This window comes from Astatotilapia calliptera, chromosome 5 (assembly GCF_900246225.1).
Source record: "Astatotilapia calliptera chromosome 5, fAstCal1.2, whole genome shotgun sequence".
Taxonomy (NCBI): domain Eukaryota; kingdom Metazoa; phylum Chordata; class Actinopteri; order Cichliformes; family Cichlidae; genus Astatotilapia; species Astatotilapia calliptera.
The window spans coordinates 16,590,646-16,606,047 of NC_039306.1; the positions used below are offsets into that span (position 1 = coordinate 16,590,646).

The window sequence follows — 15,402 nt, forward strand, 5'->3', positions numbered from 1 at the left end:
AGAGAAAGCATAAATGTTAACTACAAAACAAAGAGCCCCGATGTACTTTTTAACATTATTAATGTTGATGTGTTCTATACTCGTCACAAAATAAGTTTTATATTGTGAGATGGATTTTCAGTTTTTCTGCACATTATTTTAACCTTTTGGAAGAACCAAACATATTCTGTGAGTAGTTCTTGGTTCCAGTTGATTGATTTTAATCAGCAGTTGGGGTCACAATTACTTCACTTTACGAGTGCACCGTCTCTGATCTCATATTCCTGGTAGAAAACTGCGATGAGCTGCTTCAACTTGTATTTTATTGCATTCTTGCAGCCGCAGCCCTGCCCTGCAGCTGTCTGAGTAGGACTCTAGTGTTCCTTCTTTTGACTATTTAGGTGAGCAGGTCCATGGTCTTGTGTCATGCACTATCAACATGTAGTAGTTCCACCAACATTGGGAATGCTGGTGAGATCAGGTTTAACGTGCAGAAATGATATTTCAAGAGACGCTAATGTAAAGTATCAAATATATATGACTTTATTATGGAAATAAACTATCAAGGAAAAGAGAGATGGTGCTACAGCAGCCATGATCATCCAGTTCTGACGTTTAAAATCCAGGAGAACACCTGCAGGTTTCATGCATTAATTGGTCCTTGCACAAATGTTTAAAGAGATTATAATAGTGTTCTCTGAGCACTAATTTGTAACTGTTTTTACCCCCAAAGAACTCATAATAATGTATTTAAATATTTCAACTTTAAATTGTTGCTCAGTCTTGACAGTTGTTTCTTGCTTCTTTGTTTAACGTGAATACAGGACGGAGTTGCAATCAAACCTTTTCCCTAAATGAAATCAGAATGTCTCTGAGTATACAAATACTGCATTGTTCAGCTGCTGGACACCAGCGCTCCTTCACTGATAAGCTGAGTTTTTTTTTTTACCCTTAGTAACACGCCTTAAAATACCATTAAAGAACAGAAAGCGAGCACTGAATTCAGACTCTGTGCCCAACCTTATTATGGACAAAGTAAGAAAAGTTCAAAGTAATAAAACAAAATACTGCAGTAGAGGAAACCCTCTGTAAAAACTGTAGTGCATCAAAGTTTAAAGCTGATTTCTGTCACTCAAATAATAATATACAATCACCGGACATTTTATTAGGTACATCTGTCTAACAGCTTATTGATGCATGGGATAATGCCTCGTTAGGAATGCAGACACGGTCGAGACGACCTGCTGCTCAAACTGAGCGTCGGAATGTGGAAGAAAGGTGATTTTATGTGACTTCGAACATGGCATGGTTGTTGGTGCCAGATAGGTTAGCCTGAGCGTTTCAGAAACTGCTGATCTTCTGGGATTTTCCCACACAATTATCTCTAAGGTTTGCAGAGAATGATCTGACAAAGAGGAAATATCCCGTGAGCAGCAGTTACTCTGGGGGAAAATTTCTTGTTGATACTGGAGGTCAGAGGTCAACTCATTAGCACAAGGTATGCAGAAGAACATCTCTGAACACATGACGCGTCAAATTTTGAAACAGAAGCAGCAGCAGAAGCCCACACCGGGTGCTCTTCCTCTCAGCTAAGAATAGGAAACTAAGGGTACCATTCGAATAAGGTCACCAGAGTTGGACAATAGAAGATTATAAAAGTTTTGCCTGGTCTGCCAAGGCTCAGTTTCTGCTGTGAAACTGGGATGGTACAGTCAGTGTAAACAACATGTAAACATGGATCCATCCTGCCTTGTATGAACGGCTCATGCTGGTGGTGATGAAATAGTGGTGTGAGGGATTTTCTCTTAGCACATTTTGGGCACCGTAGCCTACCTGAGTATTGTTGCTAAACATAGCTATCCCTTTATGACAACAGTGTATTCATATTCTGATAGATGCTTTCATATCCCAAAGCTCAAATCGTCTCAAATTAGTTTTTTGAACATGACAGTGCACTCAAACGGCCTCCACAGTCACCAGATCTCAATCCAAAAGAGCACCATTAGGATGTGGTGATATCAGAGGCTTGCACCATGAATGTGCAGCTGACAAATTGGCAGCAACGGCGTGATGTTATCGTGTCAGTGTGGACCAAAATGTCTGAGGAATGTTTCCTGCACTTTGTTGAATCTATGCCACAAAGAATTAGGGCAGAAGAGGGTCCAGCCAGGTACTAACCAGGTGTACCTAATAAAGTGTCTTAGTGTATCTTGATACATTCACTGCTAAGAAGCCATTAATTAGCTACTAGTTTCAAAAGTGCCTAAGTCTTATAGCTGAACAGGCTCAGAGCAGCTCTGACCCCTCCATCCAGCATAACACCTGCACTGAAACTCAGACTCCATTAGCTTTACATGACGTGGCTGCAAATGTCCTAAAACTCTGTATTTCCTCCATCCATTTGGTTTCCTCTTGGACACCACCTTCCACGAGGCAGGGTCAAGGTGGAGGTAGGCCTTCGACTGTGGATCCTTCCTCTGACACCGTCCATGAGAGGAACACATGGTCTGACTGCAAAGCGTAGCCGCTGATGTCACGTTTACCAGGTAAGGACCCAGAGTGTTATCGATGTAGGACTTGACGGCAGCACAGGTAGCCTGAAAGCAGGAAAGAAACAGGATATGATAAACCAGGGATGTGCAGAAGAATGCCCAATAAAAGCTTTAATGCAACTTTACATAACAGAATCTTTAAGCTATATGCATGCTCAGGTAACAGCATGAATATGTTATTTAGTCTAAAGTTATTACAAAATGAACAAAGACGTATTTCAGAGCAGGTAACATGTCCTGTTTTACTCAGCATGAAAAAAATACATTAAGACTGTTAAAGATATTATCAGTGGTCAAAGCAAAAGGTGCTGAGAAAAGCGCCACTCTAGCATCATCATCAATAGACTGTTAAAAACACAATGTGCCACCTTGTTTTTTACCCGGTGATGCTCATGAACACATAAACAAGCGCTCTGGCTTCTTTTGACTCAGTCCCATATACAAAAGACCTGTTGTTTAAACCACTTTAATCTGCAGCTGAAAAAAAATCTCCAGTAAATGCTTCATTTACTCCCATCTGAGTAATGTTTGCCAAATATCAGTGTCCAGCTGTGCAGAGAGCTCCTTTTATAAAATGAAACCACATATTTGTCACATTAAAAAAGAAAGTACGCCCTCTGACATTTCTGAGGTTTCTAAATATCAGGATAGGATAAAAGCATTATCTAGACATTAGCAGGTCTTAAAATCACGTAACTACAACCTTGGATGAAAAACAACATGTGACATATTGCACCATGTTGTTTATTTAACAAAAACTAAAGCGAAATGCAGAAGACACGTGTGAAAAGCTAAGTGCACCCCACGATTCAGCTGCTTGGAGAACCACTTTTAACAGCAGTAGCTTGAAGTAATAGCTTTCTGTATGACTTTAGCAGCCTCTCACATGCTTCTGGAGGAATTTTGGCCCACTCTTCTTTACAATGTTGCTTCAGTTCAATGTGGTTTGCGGGCACTTGTTTACAGCTCTCTTAATTCTCATTGCAACACCTTCATTCTCTTCTTTTTCAGCCACTCTGTAGGAGATTGCTGCCTCGCTGGGAATCATTGCCCTGTTGCATGACCCAGTTTCAACTAAGTTTTAAATGCTAGAATATTTTGGTGTGAAGAGGAGTTCGTGATCGACTCAGTGACTGCAAGGTGTCGAATCACCCCTCTACCACTGTGCCTGACAGCTGGTGTGAGGTATTTGTGCTGATATGCAGTGTGTGGTTTTAACAATCCGTCAAGGACGTTGTTCCAGAACATGCCGAAACAGCTTTGTTTGTATGACTTTAGCAGTCTCTCACATGGTTCTGGGGGAATTTTGGCCCACTCTTCTTTACAATGTTGCTTCAGTTCAACGTGGTTTGCGGGCACATGCCGAACATGCCGAAACATTCTTTCAGAGAGAGAACAGGTACTCCTAGCAACCCTTTCAAACAACCATACTTGTTCAGTCTTTTTCTAATTGCACAGTCATGAACTTGAACATTTAATAAGCTGATGGAAGCCCGTGAAGTCTGAAATGAAGCTCAGGGGTTTTTTATTGCGATTTCTCTTATCAGCATTGCACAGTCTGACCTCTGGGTCTTGCTCCAGACCATTAAATTGGTAAAACTTCTGCTTTCACACAGGTGCTCACGCTTGCTGATGATCAGTGTTGGGGAGTAACGGAATACATGTACCGCCGTTACGTATTTTAAATACAAAATATGAGTGACTGTATTCCATTACAGTTACAAGGGTGGTATTCAGAATACAGTTACTTTGTTGAAATAAATGGATTACACGGCGGTCTTTTCCTGTTTCACATATTAGGCTATGCTCTCTCTATTTTTGGTAATTCCACACCGGAGGAAACCTAAACAACACGCGTAGCCTATTTAGAGGCTCTTATGCCTGTCTGTCAATCTGGCGGCCCATGTCACCTCTATTTGCGGCCCACATAATGACGTGAAGAATTATTTTACAAAAATTATTCACAAAAATGATTTAATATGAAGGCAATAGAGTGTTACAGGCATCGCCCTAAAGAATGTAGCCTCATGGGCAGTGTAGTCCGTGCTGCAGGGAGAATGGACTGCCATACTCGTTATGTATCTGTGAGCGCGAGGAGGGAGAAAAAGGATAGTCGAAAAGTACGAGTTGTCATTGAGCAGAAATGGGAGCTGGAAGCATGTAAATATAATAATAACCACTACAGCCAAAAAGAGTGCCTGACGAGCCCAGTTGTAAATAAGATATTATTAAGACTCGATTGTACACCGTGTTCGTGTTTTCCTCCGAAACAATAAGTTCCGTTGGAGCAGCCTTTCAGCGCCTCTCTCTGTCTCTCGCTAGCAAAGTTGACCCAGACAACAAAGTCAAGCGAGTTTTCGTCTATGAGCCCAAAACTTAACGTATTAGCCAGAGGTCCCTTTAATACGGTTCGGAGACGCAGACCTGTTTTATATACGCGTGGAATAGTTTTCTATACGAGATCGCTGCAAAAAGTGCAGCCTTACCCTAATGTCCACCCTACTGTTACTCATTTTATATTAAGATTTAAAAATCTAGTTGGTATTGGTATGGCGAGTAGTCTTCAGTAATAGTAATAAATCACACAGCAATACATTCATGTAGTTGTAAAAAAAAAAAAAAAAGCATGATGATATATCAAGTAATCCAAAGTATTCAGAATATATTACAAAATACATTTTGGGGCATGTAATCTGTAATCTGTAGTGGAATATATTTTAAAAGTAACCTTCCCAACACTGCTGATGATCAGCTAATCAAGTGTAAGTTTATTCTCCATCTCAATTTCTTAGGTAGCAGTAAGGATATTTTGTATTTTTCCACACACTGCTTCTGCATTTTGGATTCGTTTTTGTTAAATAAATAATGACCTGGTGCAATATATCATATCTTGTTTTCCATCTGAGGTTGTATTCACTTAACTTTAAGACCTGCTAAGAGCGGGATGATTTGAATATGTCCTGAAACTTAAATCCTTATGGTTGAAAAAGGGTGTACTGTCTTTTTTTACCAGTACTGTGTGTGTTCAGCAGGATTGAGAGGCCTTGTTGCGGAGAGGTAACAAATGAAATATACAGTGGAGCGATTCCAAACAGACCTTAAAACTAAAGAGCTTGAATATGAAATAAGGAAGTTTTAAAGTACGTTTTTTTCTTTTTCATTTCAGTAATTTTTGTGCAATACAGTTTCCTGTGTGTAACTTTCAAAATTTTTTAAAAGCATAACTTATAAAACAAAGACCCTTGTAGGCATCAGTGAGAAATGTAACATCCTCACTTTCACTATTACAGCCAATTACATCAAATGGACAAGTCAGTTATTGTACCTGAGTTTTAGAAAGAGCGTGGTCACCCCAAAGAACTACACCAGCAGAGCCTAAAGCGGCACTCTCTCCGATAGTGTAGACCAGGTGCTCCTGTTAGACAGAAACAGAGAGGTGAGCAAAACACGCAGCCCCAGTCACGACAGACACAGAATGTTTGAGTTGAAACGTCTGATTCTTGCCTGAGAGAGAAATTCCAGCGTGTATGTGTAGACGATGCGAGCATAGGCGTACACGGGCGGTGCGAACGGAGTCACCTGATCCGCTACTCTCATTGCCTCCAGGATGCGGTGGTGGCAGTAGAGGAGCACTTCTCTGCTGAGACTTTGCATCTGGATGCTGAGATAGATGTCGGGATACAGAGCAGAGGAGGTGCTCCACAGCCATAGAAGCCTGTTATTTCTCTTTAACTCCACAGCTGGACACTCCCCTGTGTAGCCTGTGCTTTTGTTGCTGTAGTAGTTGTAGCAGTTTGGAAAACCATAATAGCCCCACAAACCATCAGGTCTTGCCGCCTGCCCCAGTTTCAGAGTTTCCTCCATGAAATTCCTCGCAGCTTTGCTAAACTCCATGCGTGCTGCGTCATCTACTTGTTTGGGGCTCCAGTCTGGATGCTTAGACCTCACTAGTGCTTTTGACCCATCCTGGTATATCTTCTTAGTGTCCCAGTTTCTCTCCCATTCAGGTCTCCAACTTTCCCAATCCACCACACCCAGGCCTGGGAAACCCCTGTCAGGGATATAGGTGTTTACATTCTCCCTGGCAACTTTGAGATGTTTGTCAAGGCTGCTGTTTTGTGGAACCCCGCCATTAATAGCCTCTCCCTGGGGGGAATACCTTGGATACAGACCAAGCTTATCATCATAAAAGATGGTTATGTTCTGACCCACAAAGGTTTGATTCTGGTTGTGGACAATGTTAAACATCCCCAGGTCAAGGTTAACGCCATACTGAGAGAGGCATTTGGCAGTTGGGGCGTTCCACACAGTCAGGAAAGGTACTTTGGAAAAAGGTGAATTTGGATAGTGCAGCCCTGAGACAAGGCTGATCAGAATTAAGTGCTGCAGCACCGCAGGCTTCAAGGACCTCATCCCTGGCAGGAAGGAAACAGTGTTTATGTTACCCAGCAGTATTGTGAAATTTTAAGAGCATATTGCAAAATGTTGCTATTTGTTTAAACAAAGCTTTTCCAGTTGTAAGGCAAATCAAATCAATAAGAGTTTTAAGAGTTTCTACTGTTTACGAGCCAGGAATTTTAAATGTGTCTATTTACTACTTGTTTCTTTAATACTTTTCAAACACCTTTAACACGCCAAAAGCTTTCTGATCATTACAGATGTTGTGTAATGCAGTAAACTTGGCTAGAAATAACAGGCTCTAGTGTCAAAATAATGTGTGAAATTAACTAACATTAAGCTTGCAAACACTGACTCACCGACTTTATAAGTAGAGAAGGATTGGAGCGTGTGGCCTTGTGAAATACCCACAAGTCTCATGATCTGAAACACATATTCAGGAAAAATGGGAAGTAACAAACGCTGAACCAATTAGAAGTGTCCACAGGACCTCCAACAACCAATAACAAGAGACATGCAAATCATTCTATGGAGAACACAGATTTAAAGTCACAGGCAAGTTAGCACTTCCTCCCATCACACTGTACAGCTTGAAAACAGTTTTCAGATTGTTTGAATTTAAAAAGAATATAAATATGACAATCAACAGTTTATTGGGGGACTTAAGAAAGCTTGACGTTTTCTGAAAAACCACCAAGCGAAGCCATAATGAACTCTTCCACCTTGCAATTTAAATGCGTGCTTTGCTCAACTCTTAAAAGCATATAAAAATAACCAGTGGTTAACGAAAACCTACAATTACATGGGGAAGGGGGTATGAGGGTGCTGCTGGCAAAATGAGTCAATCCCTGAGAACTAGCTGGCTCGGACTCCCCTGGCCACAGAGGCTTCCCGCAGAGGCTTCACTCTCAACTGCTGACAACAAAATCATGCCTGTATTACTCCCAAAACCATATCTCAGCTATATTATCTCCTTATGTAGTTACAAAAAAAAGAAAAGCGTCACACTTACTTTACTAAAAATACACACAAAGCACGATAAAGCAGTTTATTTATCCAAAACTGGCTGGCACAGCGGTTAGCACCATGGCCTCACAACCGGAAGGTTCTGGGTTTGAACTTGCACGTTAGCTGGAGCTTTCCAATTTCCTCCCACAGTCCAAACACATTCATCTTAGGCTGATTGGAGATGCTATATTTGTCTGAGCCTGAATGGCTTTTCCGCACAAACCGCCTGCGCAAATCCTGAACCACTAATACACCTGAGTTCTCCCTCCTGTGTCAGTTGTGACCATGGCCCCTCGCCCAGTGTCGCTTAGGCAGCCTTAAATTAAAACACAACAACCTCAACAAAGAAGTTTATTTACACCGACAAATGCCATTTTTGTATGAGAGACATCAATATGAGAAACACTGTGCTTCTGGAGTCAAAAGGCCACTGAAACATGAGGCTCGTAGAGTGGAGATGTGTCACCCTTTTAAAAAAGTAGTAGTCATGTTTTGGACAATAATATCGTATAAAAAATACATTCAAATAAATAATAACACTGCGAATGCCTCTATAAACACATCAGATGTCAGAAAGAGGCCAATTTAAAGAAGATTTAAAAGAAATTAGGCACTTCAAATATATTGTGCTGTTATCAGATTTAAGTGAATCGTTTTCCACTTTCACCACATACATTTACTCATTCGCAGCATTTACCACAGAAGCATCCTCTCTACAAGAAGCATGGACACCTTGGCAAGCGGCGAGTGAGAGGACAATGTAAACAGGGTCATTTCCAGCAAGTTTTTTTCTTTTTTTAAATGATTAAAAGTTAGAAACAAACACTACCTTGGAATTTCCACAGCGGTTCTTACGATATACAGCAACAGAAAAAAACCACACACACACCTATCTTCCCTTCACCTCTCCTCTTGTGCTCCTTTTAGACTTTTACAGTTACATAATAGGTATTAACAGATGAGCAGGCAGACAATCAGTAAGATCAAACACTGCAGAGCCACTGCTGTGGCTCGAGTCGCCGTCCCTTTTTGGTGTAGCGGGTCTGTTTGATCGCAGAGCTCCCCCTGATACCCGCTGTAACACTGACACTGAAAGTCTGCTTCAAAACTTAACCCGTCTGCTTTGCCGAGCTCACCGGTGACCGTCAGCTTGCCGTTCTTCTCGACGATGTCGTGGGTGAGGGGATTCAGATGCAAGTAAACGTCGCTGTTTGAGTTTCTGCGCAGACATCGCCCGTGAGAGCCGCAAAGGGTCTGGCTGCACAGTTCTGCTGCCGTGGAAACGTTCAGGAGGTACTGACTCAGTGTGCCCCGCAGATATTTATCCAGATCAGAGCAGGTGGTCTATGGGAAAAAATAAGTGGATACATGAAATCTTCAAGTACTGCGCAATTAATCTGAAAAATATGAAGTAACTAAAGCTCTGGTATGGAGTACAAATTGCTATAAATACACTTTGTAAGTGAGTAAAGGCTGTTTATTAATCAGCATGCTCTCAGAAGTTTAGATGATATCATCTGTGGTTAAAAATAAATGCGACGTATCCAAGTGATGTGTTTAATTTCACAATCGTTGTGTGCATGCTTACTTTGGTTGTGTGCACAAGTTTATTTATGAAGCGTATTTCACAGAAAGATGTCACAAAGCGCTGTTACACAACAAAGAGTACAATAAATAGGAAAATTAAGTGTCATAATAGCCCATAAAATGGGTATTTTATAATAAAAGAGTAATAACAATAATAATTATACATGTAGTGCCACAGAGTGAACGGCTCTCTTCTACCTAGTCTTTAGTCACGTACGCAGAACAACAGATTCTGAGTTGTGAATGAAGACAGCGAGCAGCTGGGATAACTAAAGTGCTCTGTATGCAAATGCCAGAATCCTAAATCTATTGGGAGCCAGTGTAAAGAGTATAAAATAGGTGTGATCTGAGCATCAATAGTCTGGAATATGCGTTTTTATAGCTTGGAGGCATGAAAGAGATTATTTATCCAAGCTGGTTAAGCGTAATGGAGTAAAAGCAGGACGCTGTGTGGAAATACTTAAAGTACAAATACATTTATTCTGAATAAAGTACCTGAGTAAATGTACTCAGTTACATCCAGTGGTGCTGGGGACTGCTAGATTAACAGTCACTCTAATCCACGGATGTCAAAATGATTTTACATTGAACAGTCCACTTTGATCCTAAGTGGGTTGGACCAATGAAGCTCCTCTATATCGGTGTGTAAAGAACTTTACTTACACATTTAATCCCTGAGATATTTTAATATAAGGAAAACAAGTGTTTTTTCCAACAAAGATCTAAGATTTTTTTTTTGCATAATATAGAAGTGTTGTTTGGGCTTAAATTGAAAGAAATAAACATGTAAAATTACAGAAAAAGTTTTGTTAGCTCACTGTGCGGAAATTAAATTGTCTTGTTGAAGTCTCTTTATGCTTGGGCCTTTTGCACTTCAAATCGTTACAAAAGTCTAGTTTTGCGTGTCTGTTGTTATATTATGACATGATTTAAACCTTTTCAAATGTATCCTTGTCCAATACGTTTGAAAACTAAACTTTGAAAAAATAAATAAACAGGTCAACTGCTGCAGAACATCCCTTTTTTTTAATGATGATTTCAAGATTTTGGATTTAATGCCCCAAAATGGAATCGAAGTCAAAGCCCCAGTCAGCGTATATGTGTTTAATCAGCACCTGATCATGTGGCCAAAGACATTAACCGTAAACCCTGAACTTTGAGAAATATCTCCTAGTATGAAATGCCTTCGCATGTCACAGACGAGAAGAGCAGCTCAAAAGTTAAGATGATAACATCTGTTCCAAAAAAATGCATACACCATATCTGAGTGATTGATGTGTTCGTTTCGCAATTGATGTGTGGACGCTTACTTTGTTGTGTGCATAAGCAATATCTCCCCACATGATTATTCCAGCTGCTCCCAGGGCCACACTCTCCCCGATCGTGGACACAAGGTCAGTCTGCAAAAAATTACAGGTCAAACAAAAGGAAAATAGTCAGCTAAGTAAGTGTCAGAGGTTCATAGGCTACTGTATGTGAAGTAGAGGCCCAGCTCTTCTGTTCTCATTCTCCTATAAGCAAATAAGGGTGTTTAGAGTGACTTTTAACTTGACCAACACCCATCCTGCCTACTCTGCACAAATGAAAGATTATTGGGGTGTCTGAATGCCAGCAGCACAGGAAGGGACTGTAGCAGCAGATAAGAGATGAATCTACACAGCATGCATTAACATTAGTGCTCAGGGACGGTTCTATATGTCAGGCTTTTACTAAGAATTAGCAGGAAAAAGATAGAAGAAATGTTTCGGAATATAGTCAGTAACATGGCTGGTTCGAAACTTCATTAGTGTCTTAAAGGAAAAAGCAGGAAAAAAGTTCCAGGAAGAGGAACCAAATTCAACACTGGCACTGTTTCCAAAGTTAGACTGTCACCTCGGTCAGCTGCTCCAGGGAGTTCATGTACGTGGGCCGCGTGTACACAAAGACAGGACGTGCCAAGCCATCGCCCGATGAGGCCAAACGCATCCCCTCTTTCACACGGTTCCGCACAAACTGGCGTCCGGCGGCTGATGAGCGCAGCAAGCTGCTCATGTAGATGGAAGGGAAGAGGGCTGTGCTCTCAGTCCACAACCATTTCAGCTGGTCATTGCGAGACACCTCCACATCAGGACAGCGGCCCGTGTAGCTCTCCAGAGTGCGCACGTAGTTGTGGTTGTAGCAGTCAGGAAACAGGTAGAAACCCCACAGCTGGTTGGGCCTCAGGTTCTTAGCTTGCTTCAGTGTGTCTAACATGAACAGCCTGGCAGACAACTCAAACTCCTGCTGGGCCACTTTTTTCACCTGATCAGGAAGCCAGGTTGGGTTCTTCTGGCGCACCAATTCCTCAGAATGTCTGCGATAAATGTCTTTGGCTTCCCAGTTACGTATCCAGAGGGGACGCCAATCCTCCCAGTCGATAACAGCTAAACCAGTGGCCCATTCTGAACGTATGTACTTCTTAACATCTTCTGGCATTTTCTCCAGGTGCCGTGTGCGACTGGCCACCTGCGGAAGTCCCCCATTCACCGGTGTTTCATCTTGTTCAAAATAGGGGTACAAGCCCAAGCGCTCCTTGTAGAAGATGGTCAGGTTCTGATTAACAAAGCCCTCATTGGGTGTAGCCACAATCTGGAACTGGTCCAGCTGGAAATGAATTCTATGCCGCGGGGCACAATCTTCAATCGGGGCGTTCCAAGCAAGGAGCAGAGGCTTTCGGGAATACAGTGGCCATCTCGTGGGCTGCAGTCCCAGAGCAAAGAGGCAATCCCACAGCGGGACAATCAGCAGCAGAGCTTTCCAAGCTGACAAAGTCCCGTGCAACATGTCTTCAGATGTGGATGGACAAAAAGGACTGCCACACTCTGCTCTACAATCCACAGGAGGGAATGACATGTTAGTTTCCTGAATGCACATTTAATAAGGTGTTTTCTCTTAAACAAACCTTAAACATGTTTCCATTTTATTTATTCAAAACCAACTTTATAATTACATGGACATGAAGCACAAGCTTCTCTTTTGTGACATTGCCACTGCAGATTAATTTACATAAATGTCTGCAGACTATTAATATTTTCTTAAAAACAAGAAAATAAATAAAAGAAAATAAAAGAAAAATGGTAATACAATTTTTATCCAAAAAATAGGCTTCTTTAAACTGGATTCTACCTCTAGCAAGCTGTTAACATAAATTGCCTTCAATTTAATTACTGTTTGCAGCTCTTTTATTAGCAACGATAAAAAGGTAAAGTTAATCAACTTCAGCTTCCCTACAGATGGATACACTTACCTTTACTGGCAGGCTGGGGAAGCATTCCCCCGAAGACAGAAGCCTACAACTTCACTCCGCGTTTTGGCGTTGCTTTAAAAACAAATAGGAAAAGAAAATTCAGTATAAAGAAAAAGACGACGGGGTAACTTTACAGGAGCACATGCAGCTGTGCTGTGTCTTATAACCTCGGCTCTCCGGCTCCTTGCGGTATGTAAAACTCACAGAAGTCAACTTACCCCCTGCGATGTTGTCAGTTGCAACTCGTTCAGTCCCGAGTGCCAAACCACTCTCGGGATGGGATGTTCCATTCGGTCTGAGGAAAAAGGGGGGGCCGGAGAAAGGAAATGGACATCCTTTAAAAAAATCTGTCAGCGGCTCTAATTCGTTTCTTCACGTCACTACTTCAAACTGCTTCGAGTATCAGCTTAGCGAGACGTGCTTTGATTGCGTCCTGTTTTTCTTGTTCCTCAAGGCTAACCCTCGTGTCCCGGCTCAGCGCCTGAATGGGTCGGTCCGAGAAAGTTCGCCTCCACTCTCCGTGAAACAGATACACTGTAACCAGGGATGCCAATATCTACAAAAGGTCACAGCAGGGCACTGTACCACATCCCTAAATATAAGACCATGCTTACAACTCACCTTTCAGCTGCATGACAATCGTGTTAAGGATATTGAGAAATCTGATGGAGTGTTGATATTTCTTTTCTTTTCTTTTTGTGAGACTTGTCCCACTGTAAAACTTCCTACATTCAGTTATTCATTGAGATCACTTTAATAGCTTAAACAAAAGAGCAGATATAGCATCCGGGTTTTTTTTTAAATTATTATTTAAATATTCAAATCTTTTGCTTAAGGTGGTAATACTGTAGAAACACCCCAAAGCTGTTCAGTCATAACTGCTCTATACTGTACACAGTAAAATGTACCAAGAGAATGATATCATGATATATCTAAATCTCTTTGAGCACTCAGTAAGACTGGAAATGTGCTAAGTACACCAAAGAATCCAGTAGCCTGTAGAGCCACCTGTAGCAGCAGTAACGTGAAGTGTTTGTTTTCTGTTTGACTTTATCAGTCTCTCTAATCTCCGTGGAGGAATTTCGACCCACTCTGCTCTACAATGTTCCTTCTGTTTGTTGATGTTTCCAGAGATTCATTTTTGCACAACTCTCTTGAGGTCCAGCCACAGCATTTCAGGCGGATAAACAGCTGGGTTTTGACTATTGCAACACCTTGATTCTTTTCTTTTTCAGGCATTCTGGTAGAGTTCCTGCTGTGCGTGGGATCATCATCCTGTTGCATGACCCAGTTTCAGCCAAATTTTAGCTGTTGGACTCACATTTGACTCTAGAGTACTTTGGTACACAGAGTAGTTCATGGTCGACTCAACGACCGCAAAGTGTCCTATGCCTGCAAAACAAGCCCCAATTATCACCCCGGCACCACCGTGCTGACAGTTGGTATGAGGTGTTTGTGCTCATATGAAGGTCGTCCATAAGTTCAGTACGGAATATCTGTAATCATTCATCTGCCTCCTTTTCTGAGTGTTTGGCCGCTTCTGGTCTGTACTTCATAACCACTTTCTCACATTGCCAAACTCATTTCTGTTATCATTACTCGATTCCAATCATCTTCCGGCCCGCCTTCTTTGACCCAATCAGCTTCCAATCTGCATGTTTTAAATCTGTGCTCTCCATCATTCTCCCTTTCAGATTCTCATTCATGCATTCATACCTCCTCCCCATCTCCACCTCAGGCTCTGGGGAGTCCTGTCCTAAATCCTGTCACCTCTGGGAATCCATCCTGCCATGATGGGTCATTGAAGTCTAACTGCCAAATAAATTAATTTCTCTATCTCAATAAATCATGTTTGGTTCTTCCAAATGATCTTTCCTCTTTGAAATGCTATGGTGACCTGCTGGTATGCTTTGGTTTTTGTCAAACAGCACTCATTATGGCCAGACATCTTCACTTTGATCTCATATGCCCAAAGGACACAAAGGACACAGCATGTCCAAGACTTGTGATTTGAATCCTTCTAAACAAGTCATACTTGTTCAGTCTTTTTCTAATTGTAGCGCCGTAAACTTTAACATGTAGCATGCTAACCGAGACCTGTAGAGTCTAAGATGCAATCTGAAAATTTTTTTTGAAATTTCTCTGAGGATTGCACAGTCTGACCAATAGAATTAATTTGCTGAGGGATTTGATTTTAGGATGACTGTGGCAGCAAACTGTCCACGTTTCTGCTTTTATAGAGGTTCTCATGCTTGCTGATAATCAGTTAATCAAGTGCATTTGATTAGTAGCACCTGGCTGCTACTTAGCCTTACTTAATCTTTCAATGGACTCCACAGACTCTTCTGAAAACGTGATTTTTTTATGTCAACAGTATGTTTTAATAAATTTACAGTTTGGTTGTTTGGGCTACACAGTGCATCATCTTTCATGTGCAGTTCAGTTTACAGGTATAACATTTACCTTTGAGATATATATATCTCACTGGTCTGATGAATATATTTTTTAAATTTACCAGTGGTGTATTTTTCAAAGCTTCTTTTTATTTGACTAGTGAAAAATTATTATCTCAAGTCTTTTGGTTGCTGGTACTTAAGTATTTTAAAGTTTCCT

General features: G+C 41.3%; 2 protein-coding genes across 4 annotated transcripts; both read right to left on the minus strand.

Annotated features, from left to right (window-relative positions):
• Window positions 1–1,306: 1,306 nt before the first annotated feature.
• Window positions 1,307–7,545, minus strand: hyal1 (hyaluronidase 1). Its single transcript, XM_026167563.1, has 4 exons — window positions 7,289–7,545; window positions 6,036–6,946; window positions 5,857–5,946; window positions 1,307–2,576 (listed from the first exon to the last, which is right to left on the minus strand). Exons 1-4 carry the CDS (start codon window positions 7,347–7,349, stop codon window positions 2,250–2,252), a joined length of 1,389 nt encoding a protein of 462 aa, XP_026023348.1. The 5' UTR covers window positions 7,350–7,545; the 3' UTR covers window positions 1,307–2,249.
• A 729-nt stretch (window positions 7,546–8,274) lies between these two features.
• hyal2a (hyaluronidase 2a) lies at window positions 8,275–13,287 on the minus strand. 3 transcript variants are annotated; one of them, XM_026167560.1, is made up of 5 exons: window positions 13,008–13,287; window positions 12,790–12,861; window positions 11,397–12,369; window positions 10,835–10,924; window positions 8,275–9,281 (listed from the first exon to the last, which is right to left on the minus strand). In XM_026167560.1, exons 3-5 carry the CDS (start codon window positions 12,324–12,326, stop codon window positions 8,889–8,891), a joined length of 1,413 nt encoding a protein of 470 aa, XP_026023345.1. In that variant the 5' UTR covers window positions 12,327–12,369; window positions 12,790–12,861; window positions 13,008–13,287; the 3' UTR covers window positions 8,275–8,888. The 3 variants fall into 3 exon arrangements, with proteins under 3 accessions (XP_026023345.1, XP_026023347.1, XP_026023346.1); XM_026167562.1 differs by having other exon boundaries at window positions 12,994–13,287; XM_026167561.1 differs by lacking the exon at window positions 13,008–13,287 and adding an exon at window positions 12,957–13,003.
• Between the last annotated feature and the right edge of the window lie 2,115 nt (window positions 13,288–15,402).